Genomic DNA, 25,894 nt, shown 5'->3' with positions numbered 1-25,894 from the left:
TTGACAAAAAATGACATCAATACATTTGCCAACACATCAAATACAAAACACCAAACAAACAGCTTTCGGCTATACACACCTGCGGCGTCATATTGGACAATCAACTGCACCGTTTCTGTTGGTTTTGCTAGTTCTAACATTGCTTGTTCAGCTGTCTTGTTGACAAACGAGACTCCATTAACCTTAACAAAAGGATACATCCCTTATAAAATCTTCTCTGGAAATTGAATCAATAACGGAAAAACAGACCTAAGGCGTAATGATAAATTTCCTCTGATTTCCTGCACAGTTAAGCACCTGTAGATCAGATTTGTGGTTTATAAACAGTCTCCTCTAAAAATAAAGTTTTAGGCTCTCTGCACTTACCTCAAGAATTCTATCACCACTTCTTAGTAAGCCTTGAGTGAATGCAAACCCATCTTTCTCCAAATCTGACACAAATATTCCAGTAGCGTTACCCCCTGACAGGTTGATACCAAGCAATGTAGTCGGTGTTGGTTTTTTCAAAGTGACAGGGCGAGCCTCCTCACTTGTATTGTCTCCGTGGGCCGCTGCATCATCGCTGCAATAAACCAAAATATTGAGCTTCATATCAGGAACATAAAGTTCATGCATCCACAAAACAAACCAAACTTAATAAAGTATACATGGGAAGAAAATCCAGAAATAGCGAAGATACTATGGCCGAAAATGATGAGGAAGGTCGTTCAAAAATAGACATCAAGAAGCAACACGTCCTGTGAAAATCTTGTGATTAGTTACACCTCTTGCATAATTTTAGGAGCAATTATGCTCGGTGATGTTCAGATGATCAATAAAGGCACCGTGGGCCTAAAGTCAGATGAGAATTACATCATTTCGACTAAATTTCATTCAAATGGATATAAAAGCGAATTCCAATAAAGCCTAGAAAATTCACCGTATTTATCAATTTATATTAACATTGAGAAATCTGAACGTGAGTTCAGAATTGACGATTTGTTGACAATGAAATATCACATGGCATTAAAACTACAACAAGCAGCGCAAGTCTTTAGGATAGCTACTGAATGCTGCGAAGGAGCTTACCACTGCTGTTCATAGTTGGGAATAGTGGTGGCCGTTGAGACGAGAGAATTCTGCTTTGTGTGGGATGAGACCATTGACGCGTTGTTCGATTTTCGCTTCTGCTTTGGTGTGCTCTGTGTACTTTCTTCTTGCGAGCTGTAATTATAATCTCAATCATAATCTCAAATATAATCTCAATTATAATCTCAAATATAATCTCAAATATAATCTCAATTATAACATTGCTAACGAAAAAAGGGATGACTGGGAACAAATACCAGGGATGCTAGAAGCAGAAAATAGATTGAAAAATGAAGTCATTATATTTTGTGAACAGACTCGGTGTATTTCAAGAATAAGCACCCTTGATCGTCGCAAATTTTTTATTTAGGTGGGTTTCAACACAAATTGCACGTGAAACTTGGCAAAATTAAGCCAGAGTTCAGTTCAGTACATCTGAAGAGAAATACTCTAAGAACCGCGCAATCAAAGCGAAAGAGGAAGCTAAACTTTGGAAAAACTCTTCAATGCATTGACACAACCACGCGATAAGGATAAATAAGGAAAAAACCCATACGGAAGGAAGGGAGGTATTTTTATAAGACTTACTTTGCGGAGGCTTCTTCAGTCTCTGTAAGTTCTAAAATCAAAATTCTTGATAATTAAACAAAAAGAAAATGATACAAATTATCGATCATCAATTAGATATCACAATTAGATTAAGTCAAAGAGCCAAAAGATTGAATTTTTTTCCCTATTGTTTTATGATAAGCAACAAAGGCAGCCATCATACCACCAAAGATAAAGAATTCACGGTATCAGCTAAAGGGAAGGGCTTGGAAAAATATCGGGCCACGAGCATCTTTTGATTTTTATGATTAAGTAATATTTTCCGCGTGAAGACAAATCGTGGTTTGTTTAAACTTGATAAACTACGCGACAAATATGAAGACATTGGGCTCCATTCAAATATATTATGTCCCTAAAAAAGTTTAACGCAAAAAGTTCCAGTGGCTCCAATAAGAGAAGACGAGTGGTTACTAAAAATTAGAGGCAAGTGACAGTTTATATTTCAGTGCTCTTAATGATACAGTTTATGACTACTTACAGCGATTGATCAGCAATGATATTTGATCAATGATTAGTGGTTTTCTACATCAGCTGATTTATGATTACTTTAAATAATGGGAAAACAGCTGCAAACGGGTTATTGCAAAATACAAATGAATGAAAGAAGTAACTGTTTATATCGTTGATTCATAGAGCGATCGATCACTGATTAGATATGATTTCTGACTGGTAATAACTCAACGAGAAAGGAATCAAAAGAAATGATTCAAAAGACATGACTCAAGAGAAGTCAATAGAAATGTCTTACTATGTGGGTTGTATTGCGCAAGGACGGTGACAGTTGCGGCATCGGCTGATTGCTTGAGAATCAATGCAGCTTGATTGAAGGTCGCCGATCGTAAATTAATTCCATTAAACTGAAAATATAAAAACACCCCATGTTAGAAAACCTATTGCCTTATCAGCCGGAACAACATTTCTTTGTACATGTTTCATCCACGTTAAAGGCAATGGAAAGACACTAAAGTTCCTTCAAGATACCTGTCAATCAACAATTGGCCAATCAATGACCGTGATACCACTTACACGCTTAATGATTGGCTAATATTGATTGACAGGTGACTTGAATCACTTCAGTATCTGTCAGTTGTCTTTAAGTAAATTTCTTATCCACGGTAAGTCAATTTTAAAGCATATTATCTCACTTTGTCAGCTCCAAGAAAACGTAAAAAAACCTTAAGACAAACAAATGAAGTCATATGTCCTAAAAAGATTTACCTCTCTTTTCTCCATAAACCTATCATCAAACATTGCAAGATTCAACAGATGCCTAATTACAAGAGTGTTCACAATGTTAAGAATAATATCATTCAAGGATTATCCTTAAATGTAGTTGAATGTGGTGCTCCAGTAGCTCACAAAATATGTCAAATCATGCAACACAAAATGTTTCCCAAGTCTTAATTTACTTCCCGGAAATTTTTTCCATCCATGAGTTATGAACCCAGCTTTGTCAGAACAACAAAAATTTATACGAAAACTGGTTGATAATGCTATGAAAAGCTAAAAATGGAAACATTAAGTAAAAAAGAATCTGCAAAGCAGCCTTAAAAGTTGCAAACCTCAAGTAGCTGATCTCCAAACTGCAACCCAGCAGCCCCTGCGACACTATTTTCGTTCACCATGGTAACAAATACTCCCCCTTTTGTTCCTTCGCCAATTGAAATCCCAAGCGGGTAGATTCCTTTTTGGATGACAACAACACGTGGCTCACCCTCTCTGAAATTTGAAAGGAATTAAAGAATGCATACATCAAAAGTTGCAAACATACTAAAGGTATAGTAAAGGTATTAGGATTTTTCCTTCTTTCAAAGCCACTATACGTTTCCTTTTAACAAAAGTTCCACTAATAAGCGTCGGTTACTCTCTCCTGAATTGGAACGAGCTCTCTTCGGTAAGTCTTTCAAGTTGAGAGAGTTCCTTCTTTACGAAAATCTATGCATACAGATCCTCATAGCTACTTAAAAATTGTTTTACCTTTAATTTACTGTATTAGTTTATAATTCCTTAATAGAGTCAATTAATGCAATTCAGTATTTGTGGTGGCATTTGTAGGTAGATGATTTTAAATGAAACAAACTGAAATAAAGATAAACAAGTGATCCGGTTTAAAGTACTTTGCTTTAACCCTCATAGGCACAATGACCATCAACGACATCATTATCTTAACCGCAAGGAGCATCTTTCAAAAGAGGTCACTTACGAAAACTTTAAGGACAATGTAAGATGCAGTTGGCTATAACGCTTCTATACAAGCACTTGATGAAACCGGACAAACGATTAGAAAAAAATAAATAAATCTTTTACCTGCTGTCTTCCTCATACACTGGCCGGATAAATGTGTGCGAGGCATTAAAACCTGACGACATTGAAGACGTCGACGAAGCATGGGAACTGGTCGATCGATGATGGCTGCGTGCCATAACTGCACCAATCTTCAAACCACTGCTTGAAAATTGATCCGGAATTCTGCGGTCGCTATCTGCATGCATCCTGCCATTAGAAACTGGCAAAGTTGCACTAGGCATTACATGAGTGATATTCGGGCGTGTTCGGCGATTTTGCCGCCCAACACTTTTAGGTAAGCTATAACCGTGCGAAAGCGAATCGGGCCAGTTCGTGAAACCGATTGGCGAAGCGCCATTTTGAAGAAGTATTTCGTGTCTCCGAGCACCATTGTTCACACTGTATACAAAAGAACGAGAACCTGGAGCTGATTGCGGTCGGACACTCCTTGAACCTGAGTGTGAGTCAGAGTTTATGCTTGCGTCATTGCTCGTCGAGTTATTAGTAAATCTTTGTGATACAATAGCAGTCATATACGAATTAGATCGAGCCGGTTGTGGAGGCGGACTTGGTTGCCAATGACTCCCCTGGCCCTTCATTTTATCCTCCTTCTCAATGTCACTCAACTGTCCTTCAGAAAACTTGCCACTAAACGAAGCACGTTCTGAATTTTGCCGCAAAATCTCATCCAGGTCTCTTATTTCCCGCAAAGTTCTTTTCTCGTTTTCTGATATGGTGTTCCTTCTAAATCGGTCAGGTGATAGCCTGCCGTGCGAGCCTAAAGATGAGCCACTCATAACAGAGCTCCTTCGTGAATGCAACGATGCGGGGTACTCAGTCATCCTGTTAGTCATTGAAATTGGCACTGACGGGCAGCGGTGCTGCCTAGAAGCAACAAATGGACTTGATTGGCTCTTTTCAGCATCACATGACTGCGTCTCCGATAATTCTTTGTCCTGCTCTACGTGGGGAATTGTCAAGCTCCTATGACTCGAAGCAGTGCTAGCATTTCCCTTCAGAATAGTTAAGCTGACAATACTTCTTTTCAGCATTATTCTTGCATCGCGATATGGGATGTTCTCAATTTGACTTCCATTTATCTGATGAAGATAATACACATTTCTATAAATGTTTTGAATGACGGTGGTTTGATCCTTTCAGAGTTTAGGAAGTTTAAAAGGTCACATTGTAACAATTATTAATTATATAAATAGTGAGCTTATATCAAATTAACTTTAATCTTATTTGTAAACTTTTAGTTTTTCAAAATTGGGTACAACCTTGCGGTCCTAATGTCAAACCTCGCCCAATAGGATAGAATCTTGCGTTAAAATGTCAAACCTTATAACGCAAGATTCACAGAATTTATTAGTTCTGGCTTACTCAAAAGTAGACCGTCAAAAAAATACAGAATGGGTCGACCCTTCTATCTTATGTGTCTCTAATTCAGAGGACCCGCTTTTAAGGTGCTTAGTGACGCGCTTATTAAAGAATACAAGATTAAAACATTTATCTGCTATGGCAATGAACTAGTATTGTAATATCTTTCAAAGTTTAAGGTAAAGTGCTAAAATCCCATTAATGTCATCCCTAAAGTAAATAAACACTTAATCAAATCGTTCCTCCTTGAGAAGTGCTAAAAATACTTTATGCTTAGTCAGCAGAGAAAGCAGCAGCTAGTGCGTCGGAAAAAACATGGCTCCAACTTCAATACATTACAGTTTCATAATGGGAACGATCAGTCCAACGTAGCTCATACCCTTGGTGAGACGGTGATTGGAGAAGGTATATTGAAAACCTAGAGTGTGCGATTTATATTGACGAAAGCATCGTGTCAGGTGCGAGGATGGTTCAGATGTTAGAGGTGCTGACTACAGACCCAAGGGTCTGTGGTTCGAGTCCCTGGCATGACCAAACTTTCTCCCAGAGTGAAGAGAGTCGCCAGCTTTCTGTAATTCCAGGCATTGGAATCACGAGGTGTGGTCACATCGAGAGGAAGGACCAGGACACTGCTCGATAAGCATAGGTTTCTCAGTGTCCTAAAAACTATCTTTGGATGCTAGGTAGAAACAAATATAAATACAAAATCGTTTAAGGATACTGACCGTCAAGATTTTGTCACCTATCGATAAGGTCTCGTCTTCCGATGCTATACTGCCGGGCTCGATTCGTTTGATGTGCAACCCACTATCAATACTTAGGCCAAGCTCTACAAAAAAACAGTTAATGGGAAATAAAATTTGAAAATAGCACAGAAAAGCGGAAACATGTCATACTAAAATACTTTACCATGTTTCCGCTTTTCCCTTCTATTTTCGGTACCTAAGGTTTATTTGGAAAATAAAATAATATGCAGGAAATAGCAAAATTGCTGTAAACTCTTTAAATCGGTGATTGAAAAATAACATTACGTGCAAGGTATAGCGTAACTGCTTCACAAAAAAAAAGAAGGACTCCGCTCTCAAATCTCAAATCAGGATTCATTAGTTTGATATTGTCACCGAGAACAGGTAGCTTATTGCCGAACAATTATTGTAAGGCATAGTAAAAGTAAAAGAACGAGAATTAAGAACGCTAATCAGTGCTAGCTACAAAACATTTGCTAAATTTCTGAGCGATGCATGAAAACAACATTAACTTTCAATTTTTTTATAAAAAACTCCACTTATAATTTTGCAAAAGTAAAAGCAACATGAATGATCCTGGCAGTGAATGTTGATAAGGATTAAGGCAGTAATCAAGGGGCATTAAAAGAAAAAGGATAGTGAAGGAATGAAAGAACAATATATTATGTAAGGATATTCGAAAAAAGGACACAGCTCTGAAAACTATATTTTTAAATACTGTCCCAAAAAATCAAATTTGAAGAAAATGTTTTTCAAAAATATATACTGTTGGCGAGCTGTAGTTAATTCTAAGCGAATCAAGTTATAACATCAAAAATTGGAATTTCATATTGAGAATGAAGAAGCCATTTCATATCTCAAAAATATCAACAAATTATCAAGACTTTTGCTGGCCACATATCAGGATAGCCTGGACAACATTTTCTAGCCTGGACAGAGCTTTTGCACGCTTGCTGCTGACATTCAGATAAAGGGAAGGTATAATGGTAGGTGGATATATCAATGACATTCGAATGATCAGATGGCTGCGATTGGAGTCAGCTAGGAACAGACCGTGGGTGCTTTTCAGAACAGACTGTAAGTTTGAAAGCTCTGTTTTGACAACACCAGGCTCCTCTATGCTTTCCATTGCTCCAGCTACTGAAATCAAGCCTCTTTGAAACGTAAAAAGGGGGTCTAGGTCCTTTTCAAAAAGTTATAAGAGCAAAAGTACCTCTGTCTTCTGTGCGAATCAGTTTGACACTCTGTACAGATGTCCTTGGTCGACCCTGCCTCTTTCGGAGCACACTCTGAAACAAAAACGTATTTTAAGTTCTAAATATCAAAATTTGAATTATGATATTTCTTTAAGGTCATAGCACTCTTCCGTTTTCACACTTCGCTTGGAATGTAATACAGGAATCTTTGGCATTGCGGAATAATAAAAAACAAAACTTGTTTTATCATGTCTAAAGCTTTATGGAAATAACAAATACAGGTCAGAGAGATCTGAATATATTCATATTTGAAACCATCTTGAAAGTCAAACAAATAGACCAAAAACAGTCTTATTAGCATCACTAAAAATTCATCTGAATTACTGACAATTGAGGTTATACAAAATGTTTTGGAAATATATCGAAGGCAAATAAACCGCAAAATGGGAGTTGAGAAAAGTTTTCAAAGTTTAAAATTGCAACATACCAAACTAATAAAATTCGACCCTTGTATTGCTTGATTTGCCAGTTCCGAGCTCACATTTGTAAGATCAATTTCATTGACTTTTAATATGCAGTCATTCACTCTATACAAAACAAACGACAAAACAAAAATAATTCAAACCTAATGTCAAAACATTGGCATGTTAAAATGGAAGCAGAACAAAACAAAACACAGGATAAAGCAAAAAAGGTTTTTGTTTCCATATCGCAGAAAATTTCGGATTCCCAAAATGGAATAACTTTTCATTTACTGCCAATTCATCTTCTGAAATTTTTCTCTGTTTAAAAATGTTTCGAGGTTATTTAAGAGTCTTGTTAAAGACAGTAAACTTTGAAGCTTCAATATCTTTAAGCTACCTAGCTCTTAAAAACTTGTTAAAAATAAGATTAAAAGGAAAGAGCAAAAATGCCTGCTAAGCGAAAACATTGGTGAATAGAAGCGGCCTTGAGTTAAAGCTTTAAAATGGCTTTAAAAAAAAGCGAACATTGTTGCAACATATTGGCTAAAAGCTTTTTCGTCTGACACTCCTCAGAGCATAAAACGTCAGAATAAGGGTCCGAAAGGATACGATGAAAAACATATACCCAGTTGTGGATCGAAATAGGCCAATCAGAAAAACGCAAGCACAAGACCGAGCATTGGCCTACTGTGATCCGGAACTGGGTCTATATTTTCCATCTTTTCATTCGGACCCTTACTATGACGTTCCATACTCTGAGGAGTGTTAGACGAAAAAGCTTTTAGCCAATATGTTGTAAAATGTTTGCTTTTTTCAAAGCTATTTTTAAGTTCTGTACCGCAAAAAAGCTTTGCATTTAGTTTTAACGTTTGTTGTCGCCAATTGGCATTCGTATACAACCAACAAGTACTCAGAAAAAGATAAATCTTACGATTTTGAAAAGTGTTAAAATGATAATAAAACATAACGAAATTAAATGCTAGATCGTGCTAAGAAAAATATTAAAATTCCCTCTATTCTTCATATTTAGAAATTCGAATAAATTCTATTGATAACTGCCCAGCCCCTTCAAAGATCTTCTAAGAAAGGCAATACCGATAACACAATTGAATCTTATTTATCTTCCTGAAGATAAAAAGGTAGAACCGAAAATAATGCCTTTATATCCTAGGAAAAAAGCCGTGAAACAATAATGATCTGAATGCGCAACAATAAACATCATAATGATTTAAAACCACTTCACAAAGTCATGGAACACTAACGTCAAATTTTAAGAATGAATCAGTGACCCCCCCTTATGCTGTTTCATAAATCAACGTAGGGGATTGGGAAGTAACATTTTTGTGCATAGGGTATGGTATTTCCATAAACTATTAACATTATTCTTGGGGAAGGGGAGAGAAAGCTGTAGCATTTTAGAGAAGGAATGGAAGATAGAAAACAAGACGTAAACTGTTCGATGTTCCATGTATTATTAGCGGGAATTGTAGCTTATGGAAATGACTTTTTCTGGAAATAGACTAATAAATAGATAAAGTAATCATGCTACCAAAGCCCTTATAGTCATTTGTCATTTGTCAATCTTTATTTTTAAGTTTCAGATCTAAAATTGAATAGGATAGCATTTTGCTGTCTTGAAATGCGCGTGAGAAATGCACTTTCTTCGACCCACGCGTACCCTCCCTGACCACCTTATATCCGGGATAAGATTGCCACCTTTAGATTTTATACAAAGAATGATCGAACAATTGCAAGTGCTTTTTTTCCATTACCTCAGTTTCCCATAGGCAACACCGTCTGGTGATACCCCAGTAACAAAGATGGAGCAGTCTGTTGGATGGAGGGGTGCATCAACACCGCCGCCGATTGTAAAACCAAAGTCTCCATCTTTAGATGTCTAAAGAAAATCAAACGTTTTTATGTGTGAATAAGAAAATAGTATTGCGAATCCCTACTGGCAAACGATGACATACTGTTACTTGTGCAAAAACCTTTCCATACATAATTTGAAAAAATCTCTAAAGAATCGGTGTCATTAAATGCAAGATCGAGGAGAGATGAGAAGACAATGAAAAGAAAAATATGACGCGAAGTCACTAGAGAGAAACTATGGATCAAAAACTATGGATCGAAAACCATGAAAAACGTATAAGATTTAGAAGAAGAGAAAAAACGACAATAAACAGGATCTGATAACAGTTTTACAAATGTAAGTGATAAATAGGCCTAGGCAGAAACGACTGAATAGCTTACCATACCTTTTCTAAGTCCAAGGTCTCTAGCTCGCATTCCTGTGAAAATAAATACATGAACATGGGTAGAATGCATGTGCGTCAAAATGGTTGTTAACTATACGGAAAGAACCAGTTGCTAATATGGATGCTGAAATAACTATAACAAACAAAACAAAAGCTGGCAAATGCGATTTGGATCAATCTGCCTCGTGCTTATGGATCGTTTAATGTTTAGCCTACAACCCTTCACAAAATGTGTCTCCTGGCTGAGACCTGTCTCCATTTAAGTTTTATATTGGAATAAAACGACATTAATTGTCATGCCCCTCCACCACGACATTAATTGTAATGCTTTTCCCCACATAAAGCAATATTGCTTCGCAACCAAGATTTACCAACTGCATTCTCTTCAAATCAAACAAACAACATTGTTTTGCTGAGAAAGATGGTGAAAACTCAATGCACATTCACAACTTTTGTGAAGGATTTTAGGTCGGTTAATCATTCAAAAAACTGGAAATTGCGTGAGGTAGGAAAAGAATAATTATTTGCAAAAGTCAACATTTTCATTTTGAAAAACGATTCCGTCAACATCTTCAGTCAATGACAAACAAACAATAGATGACTTCAGCAGGCCTGGCCACAAGCCTTTTAGAAGGGGAGCAGCAAACAGCTCTCTTAGTTAACTCCAGGTGAGCTCTTTCTAGATAAATAATAATAGAAACAAGGAAATTGATTTTAAAGAGATCAATTTGTTTTTTAGAGCAAATTATAAGAACAATCTGTAGCTCCCCCTCCCCCCAGCATCTGAGGAGAGCCTGGAGGGGAGCAAGAGTTATGGCTCTTCCGAAATGGCCAGACCTGTTTTAGGCTTGCAAAATTTGTGATGAACACGAAAACTTTAGAAAACATAACATTATGCATGATTTCATTGGTCAAACACAAAATTTCTCCTGTTTACTAATTTGGCTCCAAATCTGGATACGAATTCTTTTGGCACAATAAGAGTACTGTGCTCTATCTAATACAATCAGAGTCTTATCTAATGGTTGACATCTTGTGGAGAGGCAGAGGATGAGAGCCTCAAAATGTGCATTCAGTATTTTTGGTCCCTTCAGCTAACTTAGACAACAAAATTGAAATAAAGACATAATTATAAACATTCTGAAATTTTATAGAAGAAACTTTCCATACACATGGTATTTCCGGGAGCAGATTTTTGCTGCAACTTAGATACATCTTCGAAATTAAATCAGTAAAATTGGGGGGTTTTTTATAATTCTGACTTTAATTCTTTAATTCTAACGATATTTAAACATAGAGACCGGGGATTTCAAGCATTTCCTTAACTTTCTAAAGTTAACCTTTTAAACTTCCTGTAAAAATTATTAAATCAGAGTCAAACATATACACAAAGAAGGTTCTAAAAATAAAGAATGGGCTGTCAGTCTTGAACACGCCTAAATAAGGCCTAAAATAAACAAGATTGTCAGGTATCGTAAGCATAGAAGCTTCGTGTAATTAAATATATACCGTGTTAATGTTTACTTACATTGGATTCTGTGTCGATTGCGGAGTCTGTGCTGACACAGATTTCAAGTCCTTCGGCTAAATTCACATCTTGGCATTTCTTTATGCTGATCAGCTCCTTAAGCACTTTTGTGTGCTGAGTCTAGCGGGATTGGGCAAATTTTGAGACATAATGATCATTGAAAAGAAAGCAACAACTTTTGGAAAGATGGCAAAAGTATACAACATAATTCATATTTATCTCAAGACACTGACGACTCACAAACAGGGATAAAGCTTTTCACCCATTTCAAAATCGCGAATTCCGTTCAAGCATTCCGGAAATTTCCAAACGCCTCCTATTTCTAATTCATTCAACTGACTTTGATCATTATCATTGAGGTACTTCATAGTGCTCTTTCGTATTATAACAAGCTTCCTTATTCAAAAGGCTGAGACGACAAATGTGGGCTTAAATAAGGGGATGTGATACTAGTGGGATTATGGGAGGACAAACTCACCCTTAGGAAGTAAGGGGATGTGATACTAGTAGGATTATGGGCGGACAAACTCACCCTTAGGAAATAAGGGGATGTAATACTGGTGGGATTATGGGAGGGCAAACTCGCCCCTAGGAAAATGAGGGTGTGATACTGGTGGGATTATGGGAGGGCAAACTCACCACTAGGAAAATGAGGGTGTGATACTGGTGGGATTATGGGAAGGCAAACTCACCCCTAGGAAATAAGAGGATGTGATACTGGTGGGATTATGGGAGGACAAACTCATCTCTAGGAAATAAGGGGGTGTCATACTTGTGGGATTATGGGAGGGCAAACTCACCCCTAGGAAATAAGGGGGTGTCATACTGGTGGGATTATGGGAGGGCAAACTCGCCCCTAGGAAAATGAGGCCGTGATACTGGTAGGATTATGGGAGGGCAAACTCACCTTTAGGAAATAAGGGGATGTGATACTGGTAGGATTATGAGAAGACAAACTCACCCCTAGAAAATAAGGGTGTGTGATACTGGTAGGATTATGGGAAGACAAACTCACCCCTAGGAAAAGAGGGGGTGTGATACTGGTAGGATTATGGGAGGATAAACTCACCCTTAGGACGTCATGCTTGTTTTGTAGTGTCACCAGTTCATCAGCAATCCGATCTCTTTCTGATACCAAAACATTGCACCAGTCACTTAGTTTCTGCGACTCTCTTACGATTTTGTTTCTTTCGCCAAATGCCCAATCTCTTCTTAACTTCGCTACTTCGGCTACTGTCCATGCCTTTGTCAACTCCTTCGATAATGCATCTAGACGTGACTTCAGTAGTTGGCTGTGTTTTTCGATATTCTCAGCAGGCGACTCAAACAATTGTTTTACTTCAAAACACTCCTTCAATATTTTATCTCTGTGCGAAATAGCTTCGCTCCGCTCTTTTCTTGCAGCATCTCTTTCTTGCTTCTTCATCTCAAGCTCTTGTCGTAACTCTTCGAACTTCTTTAAAATATTGTCTCGATCCCTCAAAGTCTCCTCCAGCCTCTCTTTCAGACTATATGACTCCTTCACTGCCTGGTCTCTATCCACAAGAACGGTGTTTATTTCTTGCCTCAAACACTCAGCTTCATGTTGTATTTTCTCCTTATCCTCGAGATGGCTAGCCACCATCTTTTGAGAATTTGATAAATCATCTTGCAATTTTTCTATCTCTCTATGTACGCTGTCTCTCTCGCTCATAACCAGCTTGTACTCCTGCAGAGCGGCATTTCGCTCTTCTTGCAGCTTCGCAGTTTCCTTACTCAAGCGCACACGGTAGCTCATCTCACTCTCCTTCAGCGCTGCCTTGAGTTGTTGCTCTGATTTCATAGATGTCTGTATCGCTTCTTCGCGGTCTCGAAACGCTTTTTCGTATTCCCGAATCGTGACAGTGCATTGTTGCTGCAATGCATCTCTTTCCATCAAAATGGCATCTCTTTCTTGCAATAAAAGTTCGTACTTCTCGTTAGCCTTCACTGACTCTTCGTCTAATTGATTCAGTTTGCTCGTAACAATCGCGTAATCTGTTTGTATATCGTCCAACTTTTCTCGTAACGCTTCCTCGCGTAAATCGCTCTTTTCATCCTTACCAATGCGAATGTCGTCAAGAATAGCCTCGCAACTTTTGCGGCGATTTTTACCATACAAAAGGCTCTCTTTTTCCATCTTCTCGCGTTCTCGAAGAAGCACAATTTCTTCATAATCCTGCTGTAATTTTGCCTTTCCAGTGATCGCATTGTCGTATTGTGCTGAAAAGGACAAACAAAGAAGCATCTGTGAGCTAATCGGAGCCACAATACGACATATAACTAAAAAAATCATTTTGAAGGAGATCACGTTTACTAATAGATACCGGAACAGGGCAGTACCTAGAAGCAATGGTGGAGTCATTCTGCATGCTTGGCCTAATAAAAGAGAAAATACGATGTGACTACTTTTTTGGCTTCCACCTGATTACCAATTCCTCCTTCAGTAACGCCACCCTACGAAAAGACTGTTACAGCCAGCACCATAAGGAGGATGGGGGGAGGGGGATTTCAAAACTGCATAATTGCCAGGCGAAATAGAGATTTTCTTGCCTTTCACCATACTAGACAGGTTTTACAGAAGGCATATCAGCTTCAAGCATTAAAGATTTATTTTCATTTACGATTCCACGTACATTTACATTTAGATATTTTTCTGGAAATTAATTCAAGAGGAAGATTATAGATATGCTTTTTAGCACCCGGAGCTACCAGGCTCTCCAGTTCTGGAGGCTGACCAGAGCTCCTAAAAATCTAGCTGCATTATCAGTAATATCCTACCTACAAAATAACGAGCATACCTCGAAGTGCCTGGGCTTCACGCACCAATTGATCGCATTTATTAAGAACTGCTTTGTGCTGCTTTCTGTAATAATCTGCTTCCTGTACTGCCAAATCACATCGATTGACAATCTCCTGGTGCTTACGCCGCAATGCCTCTAGTTCTTTCATGGCATGCATACATTGATCCCGTAACCTGTAAAGTTCGTTTTCGCAGAATTAAACATCAGGAACACATTGGCAATGCTATACCAAAATATAAACCACACAATGAATCTCTTCACTGAACAAAAGATGCATGATGAAACATACAGGATATTATTTTGACGTAAGTAAGCAGAGCCTGGAAATTTTCTTCGAGGCCCGTGCCAAATGAGAACATATCATTCAGTGTAAAAAAGAATTTTGAACAGTCCCTTTCCCTTCTTCAGTCAACGATTCAGTACTTCGTCAACCTTCCTCAGAACGCAATAAAAACATTTTTGAATATGGTGCTAAAGATTGCTATCTTGTATTAACTGTCGTCAAAAGTGACTTTCACTCTTCCTGGACTATGCACACAAAGGTTGCCACTGAAAAGATGCATGTATTTTAGAATACGAATATTGAACCATATTTAACGAGTCCCTAAGCAACAAGTGTCCATATCAGCTAAATAGAAAAGCGTTTTTATAAAGCATTAGGGTGTAACAGTAAACAAACAAGTCATTCTTACTCTTTAAAGTTCACTTTCTTGGCATTAACTGCAGGTTGGAAAGAGCACTATACAAAGGTGCTTTGTATTTGACACACGAAATACTGGGGGGGGGGGGGGTGCTTGTGTTGGTGCAATCTGTCACACACTTCATCCATCGTTTAATTGAAACGTAGTAGCACTTAACAAAATCTAGAGAACTTCATGGGTCGAGCTTTGGCCTCTATCTATATGCCATTCAGTTTTTGTGCAATAAAGCTGTTTTTATGTTAAGAATTGGGATATAAAAAATTCCCTGGACCAACCATGGTTTGAGTTCTCTTGCTTTCAGTGAACTTTCTTACAGATGTCAGTGATACTTCCCCTACTTTTTTTAGGCTTCATAGGCTTGCATATTTAAAGAAAATAGGTGAAGCAACAAAGATCTACTTATTTTCTAAGAAAAAGTATCATTATATTCATTTTCAGGGTGCTGTGAGCTAGAAGCCTATACTGACGTACCTCACAAAAGAAGTTTGCAGTGATATATTCGTAAATTGCTTTGCTATTAGATTTTTTCAGGAATATTCGTTACTAGGGGCAACAGTTTCGGAATCGACAAACATCGGTGTGAACATCTTTTGCTAGCAGATCGTTAAAGCAGTTGGCACGATATTAACTTTCGAAACAAACTGCGAAAGGACATAATTGCCTTCAAGGCAGTCAGGAAAAGGTTCTGCGTCATCAATAAATCACGTTATAACAGAGTAATTTTGTGGGTTAGCACTTTTTATGCTTCTACAAAACATCCATTCAATTTGCGTAAATTAACATCAAATACGACAAGGATGGAAAAACAGTATCTTATCTTAATCCATGAATGGAAAATTAATTAATTTCACATCTTCGAAACAGTCTTAATTCTAATTCTTCAAACAAAGGGGATTCTACAAAACGGATTATCTTCTACAACACCTAAGATATATCCCCAGCTTATCACTGCTGAGCTCCAATGACTTGTATTGGTACTCTATTTTACAGCAAAATCAGCTCCTGCCCGCTCATTTTTGACAGTTCCAGGTACACAACCCCCAACCCCAACCTAGTGTTCGCCTAGTAAACCCCCTCAATTTATCCGATTAACAAAGTCTAAACTTGATTTTCTAACTTTTCGAAAACGACGAATATGTGATCTGCTTTTAAAGGAACAATTGATAGACCGACAACTAATAAACAGACAACTGATAACAGCAAAAAATAGGCAACTGTGACTGAATCTAAAAAAGTGTAGTTCTTCATAGCAGATGTCTTGTCTTTAAAAAACAGCACATCTACGAACTAAAACAAGAACAGTACAGATCATACCTTTCGTATTCATGTTGGTGCTGGTCGTTAGGCCCTTTTCGGCTGTCCTGGTGTGAATTCTGGGCCATATTTTTCTGCTGTGGTACAGATTCTGGTACAGACGGCACTTCTTCGGGTCTGAAAAAGAATCTGATGTCTTCCCGTTCTCTCGGGCTTTTCGAACGCAAGCTGGAAGGTCGTGAATCTTTACCGGGCACACTTCCGTAACCGGAATACCGAGAAACCGGAGCTCGGCGTGAACCTGTGTAAAAACATATATGAAAATACAGCGATGTTGGCAAAAAGATACCTATCAATTTTAGGGAAGGTTACCTAATTCAGTTTCCCCATTTGAAGCAGAGTAGCAAATTATGTACAAGCTATGAGGTAAAAGTAAATAAATTAGCCATTATTGATTTGCCTCCTATGAACATTTTACGTCAGTCTTTGCAGCCAGCTAATCATGTTTCAAAGACCTGCTTTTATAAGCAGCTCAAATTACCGGAATGCTAAGCAGCTGATATAGCAGGTAGCAGCACCCTACAAATCGGTCTTGACCACCACTTGACCCCCGGTGATTTCAAACTTAAGGTGATTTCATGTAGAAGAGATTCTTCTGCCGTACAACAGAAATCAGCCGACGTATTCAAAAATTACAACTAAACAAAATAACGATTCAATACTGAACATAGCAATAGTCAAATCCCAATAATTACATAAACTTAATTCTCAAAGTTGATGTCCTTGTTCAAGGTAGCGTTTACTGGAGGAAGGATATTAATAAAGGAATTTGTTTATTTCAATTTCTGTTAAAAATCGAGGTGTGTTAATTAAAAGCTAGATGTTTACAAGAAGAAATAAGAAATACACTACAGCTAGCAATTTAGCTGTTACGGACAGCAATAAATAGTACGAAGCCATTCTCAAGATGCCCTTTACCCATCCCCCTAAATGTTGTTAAAGTGCGAAGTGCATTAGACTGGAAGATTGAAAATGAAAAAATGCATAAAGTGCAAGTTAAAACAAAAAATTACCTCAGAAAGGCGAAATAAACAGGGAAATCAAGAGAGCTACATCTTCGGCTCCAAAACACGAGGTAATTTTCAGTAAAATTTGACTGTAAACCAGACAATTCGTCACTGATTTTGGTTCATAATTTTCCTTGTGAAATTATAATTCCCTTTTCAATAAAGTCAGAACCCAGACAACAATAAAAATGATACTGTCTTAAAGAGACGTCATTGCAGGTCACCAGGGGGGTTGCTTAATCAAGACTGCCGAACATCACCAAGGGTAGGATAGAAATGACAGCGCAAGACAATGTAGCTGATATGCGCAGTTCTCAATCTGAAGTGAATCAAACGGGTTCAATGAAGTGGCACTCACTGCGTCTTGAGAACATTGTAGCGAAGTTCCCTTTGGTTAATAGACTAAGTATGCCCTGGTGTATATAAAGCAAACTGAATTGAATTTCTGATGATCACCACTTATATCTTCATATGATTTCATAAACTATGTACATTGTTTTTCTGCCTGTTCTCTTTACATATCATAGTGTTATACATGGTGTTATACAGATAAATTGTTGTAAATGATCAACTGCGCAGTATCCTTACAAATTGTCGACTTAGCCTAGTATAGAATAGAAACTGCACAAGTATCTTTAGACGACTATAGTTGGGCCAAGGGTTAGACACAATGGTACGAAAGATAGAAATGATGTTACATAGAAAATACTAACTTACTCGATGTTATTAACCAAATTAAACAAGTTAATAAATTAGGCAAATTCACGAAGAATCATTAAAATCCAGGCAGTATCCACCAGGGAATTGGCAAAGCTTCTTGTATGGGAATAAAATTTTCCAACAAAGCTATCGAACAAGTGAAGCAAACGGCAAAGTTATATTCCAGCCCCCGTGTCGAACATAATCGTAACAAAATAGAACATAAACAAAGGATTGGCAAACTGACTCATCTGTGGCAACTAGACATTCAATTATGGCAAAAAAAGAAAAATGGCATGCAAAATTAAACTGATAAGTACAGTAAAACTGAGAAAAATTGCCTGATTCTACTCGAAACAGCAACGGCAAAAATCTGAACGAAGCAGCGTAATCATCTAAACACGATTCTGGTTCACTGGTTAAGGCCGCAGGCTTAAACAATCTGGTTTCTAGGAAACCTGGGGCGTAAAAGGTAAGCGTGTACAAGGCTGAACGGACGATCGAGCAGTACAGTCACTGGTTTTTGTCAGTGTGATTTCTGCCTTTTTTCGGTTTCAGCAAAACTAGCTGATAAAAAAACAAATAAAAATAACGATTTAAGTTGTTATGGCACTTCAGTGAATCAAAGAAACTTCTAAAGTAATTTCCCGGAAATATCTAGCAGCCTCTTTTCAAACCATTGCTGTGTAACTCTGTAGACAAACTTAGCTGTCAGTTGTATCAAAAAATAAGCCGAGGCCAGACACACCTTTAGCCATTGACTACGGGACAAATCTTAATGGGGATTCCGGGAAAAAGTAAATTAAAGGGACTTTGCCGAGGAACTGCACTTTCATATGAACGTCTTGAATTGTAACTTATACTATAATTTTTTGCCACTCATTATCATCCTTAACAATTCATGTACTGATATAAACATTGCCAGCCTTCTTATCACTCATCCAGGTCTTTTTTTGAATTTCTCAAGTGTTGTAAAAGCATTCTAGCACCATGACAAAGTTCAAATTGGCTTTGAAGTAAAATCTAGCAAACACAACACGATACTACCAATATTGCATGTAAACATACATAACGCCACAATCCACTTACATCACTTGATTTTCATCTAACTTCCAAGAACCCTGGCTAATCACATAGATGGAATAACTTCAAAAGCCTTCTCCATGAAAAAAGACAACATTACCAACGCCATATTTAATTCGCAATATTTGACCCAGTCGTTTTCGACAGTACACAGAATCAACCTCAAAAGCACTAATTCAAAAAGTTATCTCTAAAAACATCTGGTTTATTGGCTTACAGAGTCTGAAACTATTTCACAGCAACTCACGCCGAGCAACCGAATCGCAATGAACTCGACTAGCCTTATAAGCAATGAGATAACTATGCAAATCCTCAAAGATATTCAGGCCTTGTGTTAAAGATGAATATCTAACTCCTGGATTTGCTCCTTTTAGGACAGCGCTCTACATGAAAAGTCTGAAAATGACTGACGATAAATCGCGAATTACACGCGGGAATCGACAAGAAACAAATAAGTAGGCTTCCAAAGGTTAAGACAATAGATCAGGCTTTGCTCAAATATCGAAAGTTGACTGAGCACTCCCCTTTTTGGAAGTTTGTTGAATCACAGTTAACAAGCAGAGAAACTAATTGGAAACTAACATCTTAGAAACCCTCATTTCTGCATAAATCGACGAACTAAGAACATCTATCCTAAAAGCAAATTTGATCCAATTTGTGTACAATGAATTAGGACAATAATAAATCATTCTTGGCTCTTCAAAGGTTTAAAATCTACGAGAATGCACCTCTAAAATATTTATGGTACAATAGCATCCTATTTGACCTTGCATATTAGTCGACAGTCTGATGATGAAAACAAGAAAAATATTTGGGCTGCATGCAAGACCGACGCCAGCTGATAGATTGCCATGGTAATGCTAAAAGAAAGGGAGACAGGGCTATCTTTGGACTAGAGCGAGCCAACAACGTCCATTCAGTTCCCATATGTTGCTGAAAGGACTGGGGCAAGCACCAAATTCATAGGCCAAATACCATCAGGGCTATAGCTGTAATCCTTTACCGCATGTCTATTTTGTGGGCAGTTTCAGGTGGGAAGATGAAAATAAGCTTCAGGCTCCCCCCTTGTCAAATTGATTGCTGTGATGTACATTATTTGCTGTTATATATTTCATATACAGATCTTATGACCTCATATCGAAATCATCTGAAATCAATTTCAAATCTTCAAGCAACACCCAACATATAAAAAATCGGTTTTTAATAAACTTTCGTCACAGTCTTCCTGAGGAGTTTGGGTAGGTAATTTAGGAATACGAGCAGAGAAATCACTTTTTCTCAATATCATGCAATTTGCTCACATTCAAGAAAACAAAATGATTACAAAACAATTGCTTAAGATTGTTGATAGTGTGCAAAAATGCCTTTTCAACGAAGCTCCACTTGCACGTGAGCACAGCTCTATAATTCTAATTATTAACCTGCTCTGATTCTGATTCTCTATTCATAAACTATCAGTCATGAACTAAATCTAGGGATAGTAGTTGCTTTTGTAATGAACAGAAGCAGTAATTGTGAGAAAATAATGATTCGTCAAAGAGAATAAAAACATCGATCTTTCAACCACCATGCAATCAGGACGCTGTATAATAAAAACTGTCTCACATATACACAGTGGCATGATAAACGAAAAAATGTAAATAAAAATGAACCTATAAACAAGAAGCAAATAAAGAAATAAATAAGTAAGCGATAAAATAATAAATCGTCAGGAAATCTAATCTAAATAAGAAACGATTTTCAAAATTACCTCAATCTTTATAATGCAATATATCAGAAAAGTAAGGAAAGTTTCGATGCTTGCTTCGACTATATTGCTTTGTGTAAAAAAATACTATGCTTAAATAGATGCTTCACTTAATGGTTTGAACAATTATTAGGCATATATAAAAAAGATTTGAAAATTTAAGCTGACTTTATGTTGGTCGAAGAGCTGTATGAATAAACAACTGCCCGGGTTTGAAAACTGCTGGCTTAGATTTGTGGTATCAGCAGCTGCAATATATTGCATAAAATATTGTTTATTGGGAGATGTCTTCTCAAGGTACCCGCTGTACTTTCCGTCGAATAGACTAGAAAGCAAAAGCGAGAAGGCAATGAAGAATGGTCCATCCAGTCGATGGTACGTTACCTTCATCGCGATCCACGTTCTCCTCCTCAGCATAGCCATTGCCAAGTATTTCCTTGCTTAAATATTCACTTACACTGAATCCAGTGCCCATTGCAACGATCAAGACGTCCTACCTAACGCCTGATCATTGACTTCTCAGATAATTAAAACGCATTTCACCTCGTAATAGTTTAATTAATACACTTAGAAATGTATTTGCATAAATTAAGAAATGTGAAGCGAAGTCGGCAATAAACAGCCGTTTTACTAATCCAAGTGCTTAACGCCAGATGCTAAACCTCCTCCACAGGGGAACGCAAACACAGCGTTAGAACTAGTCGATTCCTAAAGCACAAAGTACGTAAGGAAATTTCGAAAATTTGCCTTCATCGTCGAGATTTTCTGAGACTGTGAGGGGGGCGAATTCGGTAAATAGAAGACAGCGCTTGTGATGGTCTGTAATAACATTATCAGAATGAGAGCGCATTGGACACAAAATAGGAATTAGGCAGAAAGGGAATTCCTACCCATCAGGTGAAGCCTGAAAATTCTAGCAAATGCGTTAACTTATACGAGGCTTAGCCTGTATCTGTCGGAGAAATTTGAAAAAAGAATGAAAGTAGACAACTCTATTGAGACGAAATGTCCTATGATAGTAAACAAATTCAATTACGTATCATAATTCGTTTACTATCTGATTAATGAATGATAATTTGTCGTGGCTAAGTCCGTCTAATGAAATCGAGGTTAAAGGGGAATTACGAAATTCTATTGTTGAGTCAGGCTTCAAAAACAACAAAGGAACCGACGAGAGTTACCTTTCTGCCTATTTCCTATTCTGTGGCTTGGAGGTACATTGTTGATAGTGAGACTGGCGATAGTGAGTTGAGAGAAAAGCATTCCAAAGACAGTTCACTGTTAAGCACAAGGATCACTCAGCATCCAGTACAGAACTTTGTATCCAGTTTGCGGAATAAAGCAATTTTTCGTTAGTATGATGTCCACTTTCCTTACAAGAACGAAAAATTAATTCAATCATATTGATGACAAGAAGCATTAATGTCACCCGGATTACTCAAAATGTCAAGAAATTGAACAGCAATGCCAGAACTGAAGTCACCCTTCCTGGATGGCTATATAATGTTCAATTTATTTAGACTGACAAAGACTGAAACAACCTGGGTCTTGAGGTTGGATCACAAAAAGGAATCCGGGGGTTTAGTTATCGCAAAAAGAAACTATTTGTGTCGAATGCTACATTGGCAACCATAACTATTGGTTAGTTGATAATAGGCAAAATCTTTTCTTTCTTAAACTTTGAAGCAAACTCTTAAGGGATTGGGTCTTAAATGACTGTTTTTAATTGGACGCACAGATAGGAAATAAGCCTTTTTTATTACAAAATCCCGTGCTTCCTAGCAAGAAATTTAGGATCCGCACTTTGGCATATTTTCTGTTCACTTATTAGTGACTATTCAGTGGTTCGCGCTTGTGGACTGCCGAATACAAAAGTATTTTCAGTATTTTGCGATATTATTCCGATAGCCATACAATCTTAATCAAAGTGCTTTGTTTTTAATAAAAAGTATACCGGAGTTTACAAAGCTATTTCTTTGCTAATTTTTCAAGTACTAGTGGGTTCAATGTGCAAATAAGAATACGCGGTAAGGTGATCTAGAGACAAGCATCAATAAGATGAAAAAACTCGAAGGTGTTAACGAAAGGATCATAAACGGAAACGATTTTCAAGACCTGCATTTTCAAAAGGGTAGTCAAAATAGTTGAAGCCAGAGCCAAAGAAAAAAGAGCCGAATCTTTGGACCAGGAATGACTGAGTGCGACAAGTTGTGCATGGTGTTGATGAATATGACCTAATATTGGTTTTCAAGACAATTCAATAGAAGAAAACTGGAAGCTTAATACGCTAATGCCACGCCTTGTAATAGAAAGCAAAGGCTTATGAATTAAAGATGTCAAGAAAACAGCAGTATTGATGCTTTGGCTGCATCAGCATTACGATTCAATGAATTTTTAAAGAAGAAATGTCAACCACCGTTTTTAACTTGTTAAGCTTTGACAATGTGTGTGAATTTCTTCATATAGAATCGCTGAAAACCGTTTTCAGGATCAAAGGCCAAAAACGCAAAATTAACAAAACAGCCATGTCTATGTTTTGGTTTTCAAAGAGCATATAAAAAGAGCTTAATTGGCTGGCTTCTATTCAAGGGTTGTTAAGAAATTATATAGCTTTGTATAAGACCACAGGACCTTATTAACCTCTAAAAATCAGCAGAAAGTAGAACTATTTGTTGGTGGTTTGCCTATAAACAAGGACATGTGAAAGAACTACTAATCCTTCACCTGTAAGATTAAGCATTTATTTCTGGTGTAAAACTTCAAACTAGATTCACTTCTAGTTTTTCCTTTCAATTTTCTTTAAAAATACGAGAGAAAAAATAAAGTCAACAGCTTTAATTTGATATCTTGTGCTCAACAAAACAGAAAGGAAAACAACAAGCCTTCTAGGAGAGGGTAAAACCGCTCGTCAGTTGACATCAATTTTAGACAAGTGGGGAAATGTAGTTCTTACCCTTTGCAAAAATAGTTTCAGTCAGCACTTTAAAAAAAACTACAGAAAAACATAGCCTTTTGCGAAGTTGCCATCTCTCGCATGTAGAGCAATTTCACCAGTGGGAGGTTATTGGAAGCACAAATAACAGGGTCATTTATTGGGAGTGCAGGGTCATTTTACTACAGAAACAGTAAACAGGTTGAAAAAGTGCCTTGGTCATTTTAGAAACTTGACAAAGACCTACTCTTAATTTTGGAAGGAGCATGACATTCATGATGTGAAGGTGTCAAGGTGTGAAGCGATGAAATGGGGTTTCGGGTGTTGTATGGTTTCTACAAAGATCCAGGTGTGCAGAACCAGAAAAAAGGCCATGCTTTTTGTGCTAATCTGAGCATTCCGCTCAATAACACAGATTTGGTGCTTTGAGATGAGCTTTACCTTTCGGTCGGACAGCCGTGAATGTTATTTTGTTGATAACTCACATCTTTGCAAATAACATTAAAAAAGTTGTATTATCTAAGATCATAGGTCTCTTTTAGATAGCTTGATAACCTAATTGTTAACTGCTGGATGTAGCATGTTCATTTGTTAAAGACGAGAGATCTTATGTGTGAACTCCAACTGCAGTAGTAGCGTTTGAAAATACATGGGAAATGCCTGTTTCTTAACCTCAAGTGTAAAGAGAGTACTCGTTTGAATAATGGTAAATGTATTAGAGAAGAGTAATGTTTGCATAGCAATCAGTGTTATGAAAACAGCTTTTTCTTCCAAAGACATTCAATGTGTTCTACAATATCTTGTCTGTACATTCATCTTATGGATGATGTATTTCCCATAACTACTTTGGCATTCATGCATTTCAGGCATTTATGAGCGCAATTTTACGGTCTTTTTTCTTGTTTATATTATGAATAGCAATCTGGCATCACCCAGTTACTTTGGAATAAGAAGGTGAATATAAAAAAATATCAATATTCCAGACTTACCGAATGTAGCATAGAGGCTTACAGGTCTTATCCTGTCATCTGTCAATTTAATTGCTTGGCTCAGTTCAGGAACTAAAACAAAATTATTTGATGTTACATTGAATTGGCAGAACTAGCTGCAACTTACAACATGTTTACAGTGTCTGGTTATGTGCATCTAGCAAGTTTTACCTCGTAGCTATTTACAATGAAATTGAGACCTAACAAATTAAATATGAAGATACCATGGCAAAGCAGATACATGTCATATTGAAGTTTTCAAAGTACAAATGTTGGATAATGACCAAAAGTTTCTCGTGACAATTTAAAGGGCACAGCCTTATAAAATAGGAGCAAGTCGCATTTCTTCTTTATTCTTTTCTGCTACAAACTTGGAACTCTGGATAAAACCATCATTTGTTTCTAGTTAAACGAAATGAGTCATCAAAAACTCTTCCATATATAAGCTATTTTCAAAGATTCTCATCAAGAGTGTACAGTTTTGTTTCTATACGATCAGAATGATCAAGAACAATGTAGAAGAAGCTGTGCTATTGCTAAAGCAATGGTGGATGTGGTGAATCAAAATGAATTGGAATCATTTCTTCTTTCAATTAAAGCTTCCTTTGCCCTAGGAAATAATTTTTGAATTACAGTGTAATATTTTAACTCAATCATTTCGACAACAGCTGTTTATACACTGAAAAAATTATCTCATCCAGATCTGGTTGACATTCTAGAGGGTTGAATTAAATTTACCAAAATTTTCATAAAAATTCACGAGGGTTGAATTAACTTTACCAAAATGTTCATAAAATTTCACTTATTTAATTATTGTGAAATTTTCAGGAAGCTAGAATAATACAGAGATGTTGCCATGGGATTTGTCCACTACAGTTTTCCGAGGAATCCGAGGATTTTTAAATCTGTTTAAAAAATTGGAAAATTTTCATGGAACTTGAGTACATCATTCTGCAACTTTCGTTGAGTTTTGTTGTCATATTGAAAAATAAAAGCATCAACATTGAACTGGACAACCTCTTGAAAACATTCAAAACCAGTGAGAATAGTAAAACTGGCTCACAA

General features: G+C 37.2%; 1 protein-coding gene across 5 annotated transcripts in view; it reads right to left on the bottom strand.

Moving 5' to 3' along the window:
- Positions 1-25,894, bottom strand: part of LOC135689941 (disks large homolog 5) — a 42,442-nt gene that overhangs the window by 9,456 nt on the left and 7,092 nt on the right. For 2 of the 5 annotated variants that reach the window (XM_065207305.2, XM_065207306.2), the window contains exons 2-18: positions 24,830-24,901; positions 16,373-16,613; positions 14,355-14,530; positions 12,605-13,776; positions 11,536-11,655; positions 10,008-10,040; positions 9,522-9,646; positions 7,773-7,872; positions 7,303-7,378; positions 6,069-6,172; positions 3,985-5,063; positions 3,240-3,396; positions 2,426-2,534; positions 1,657-1,687; positions 1,069-1,203; positions 367-562; positions 80-182 (exon numbers count right to left, since the gene is read on the bottom strand). In XM_065207305.2, the coding sequence (XP_065063377.2) occupies positions 80-182; positions 367-562; positions 1,069-1,203; positions 1,657-1,687; positions 2,426-2,534; positions 3,240-3,396; positions 3,985-5,063; positions 6,069-6,172; positions 7,303-7,378; positions 7,773-7,872; positions 9,522-9,646; positions 10,008-10,040; positions 11,536-11,655; positions 12,605-13,776; positions 14,355-14,530; positions 16,373-16,613; positions 24,830-24,901 (4,029 nt within the window). The other 3 variants (XM_065207308.2, XM_065207310.2, XM_065207309.2) reach the window with 3 other exon arrangements.

Source organism: Rhopilema esculentum, chromosome 5 (genome assembly GCF_057945365.1).
Source record: "Rhopilema esculentum isolate cy_ngs chromosome 5, ASM5794536v1, whole genome shotgun sequence".
NCBI classification, from domain to species: Eukaryota; Metazoa; Cnidaria; class Scyphozoa; order Rhizostomeae; family Rhizostomatidae; genus Rhopilema; species Rhopilema esculentum.
Note: the sequence above shows the minus strand (reverse complement) of the source record. Positions and strands in the feature narration are given on the sequence as shown.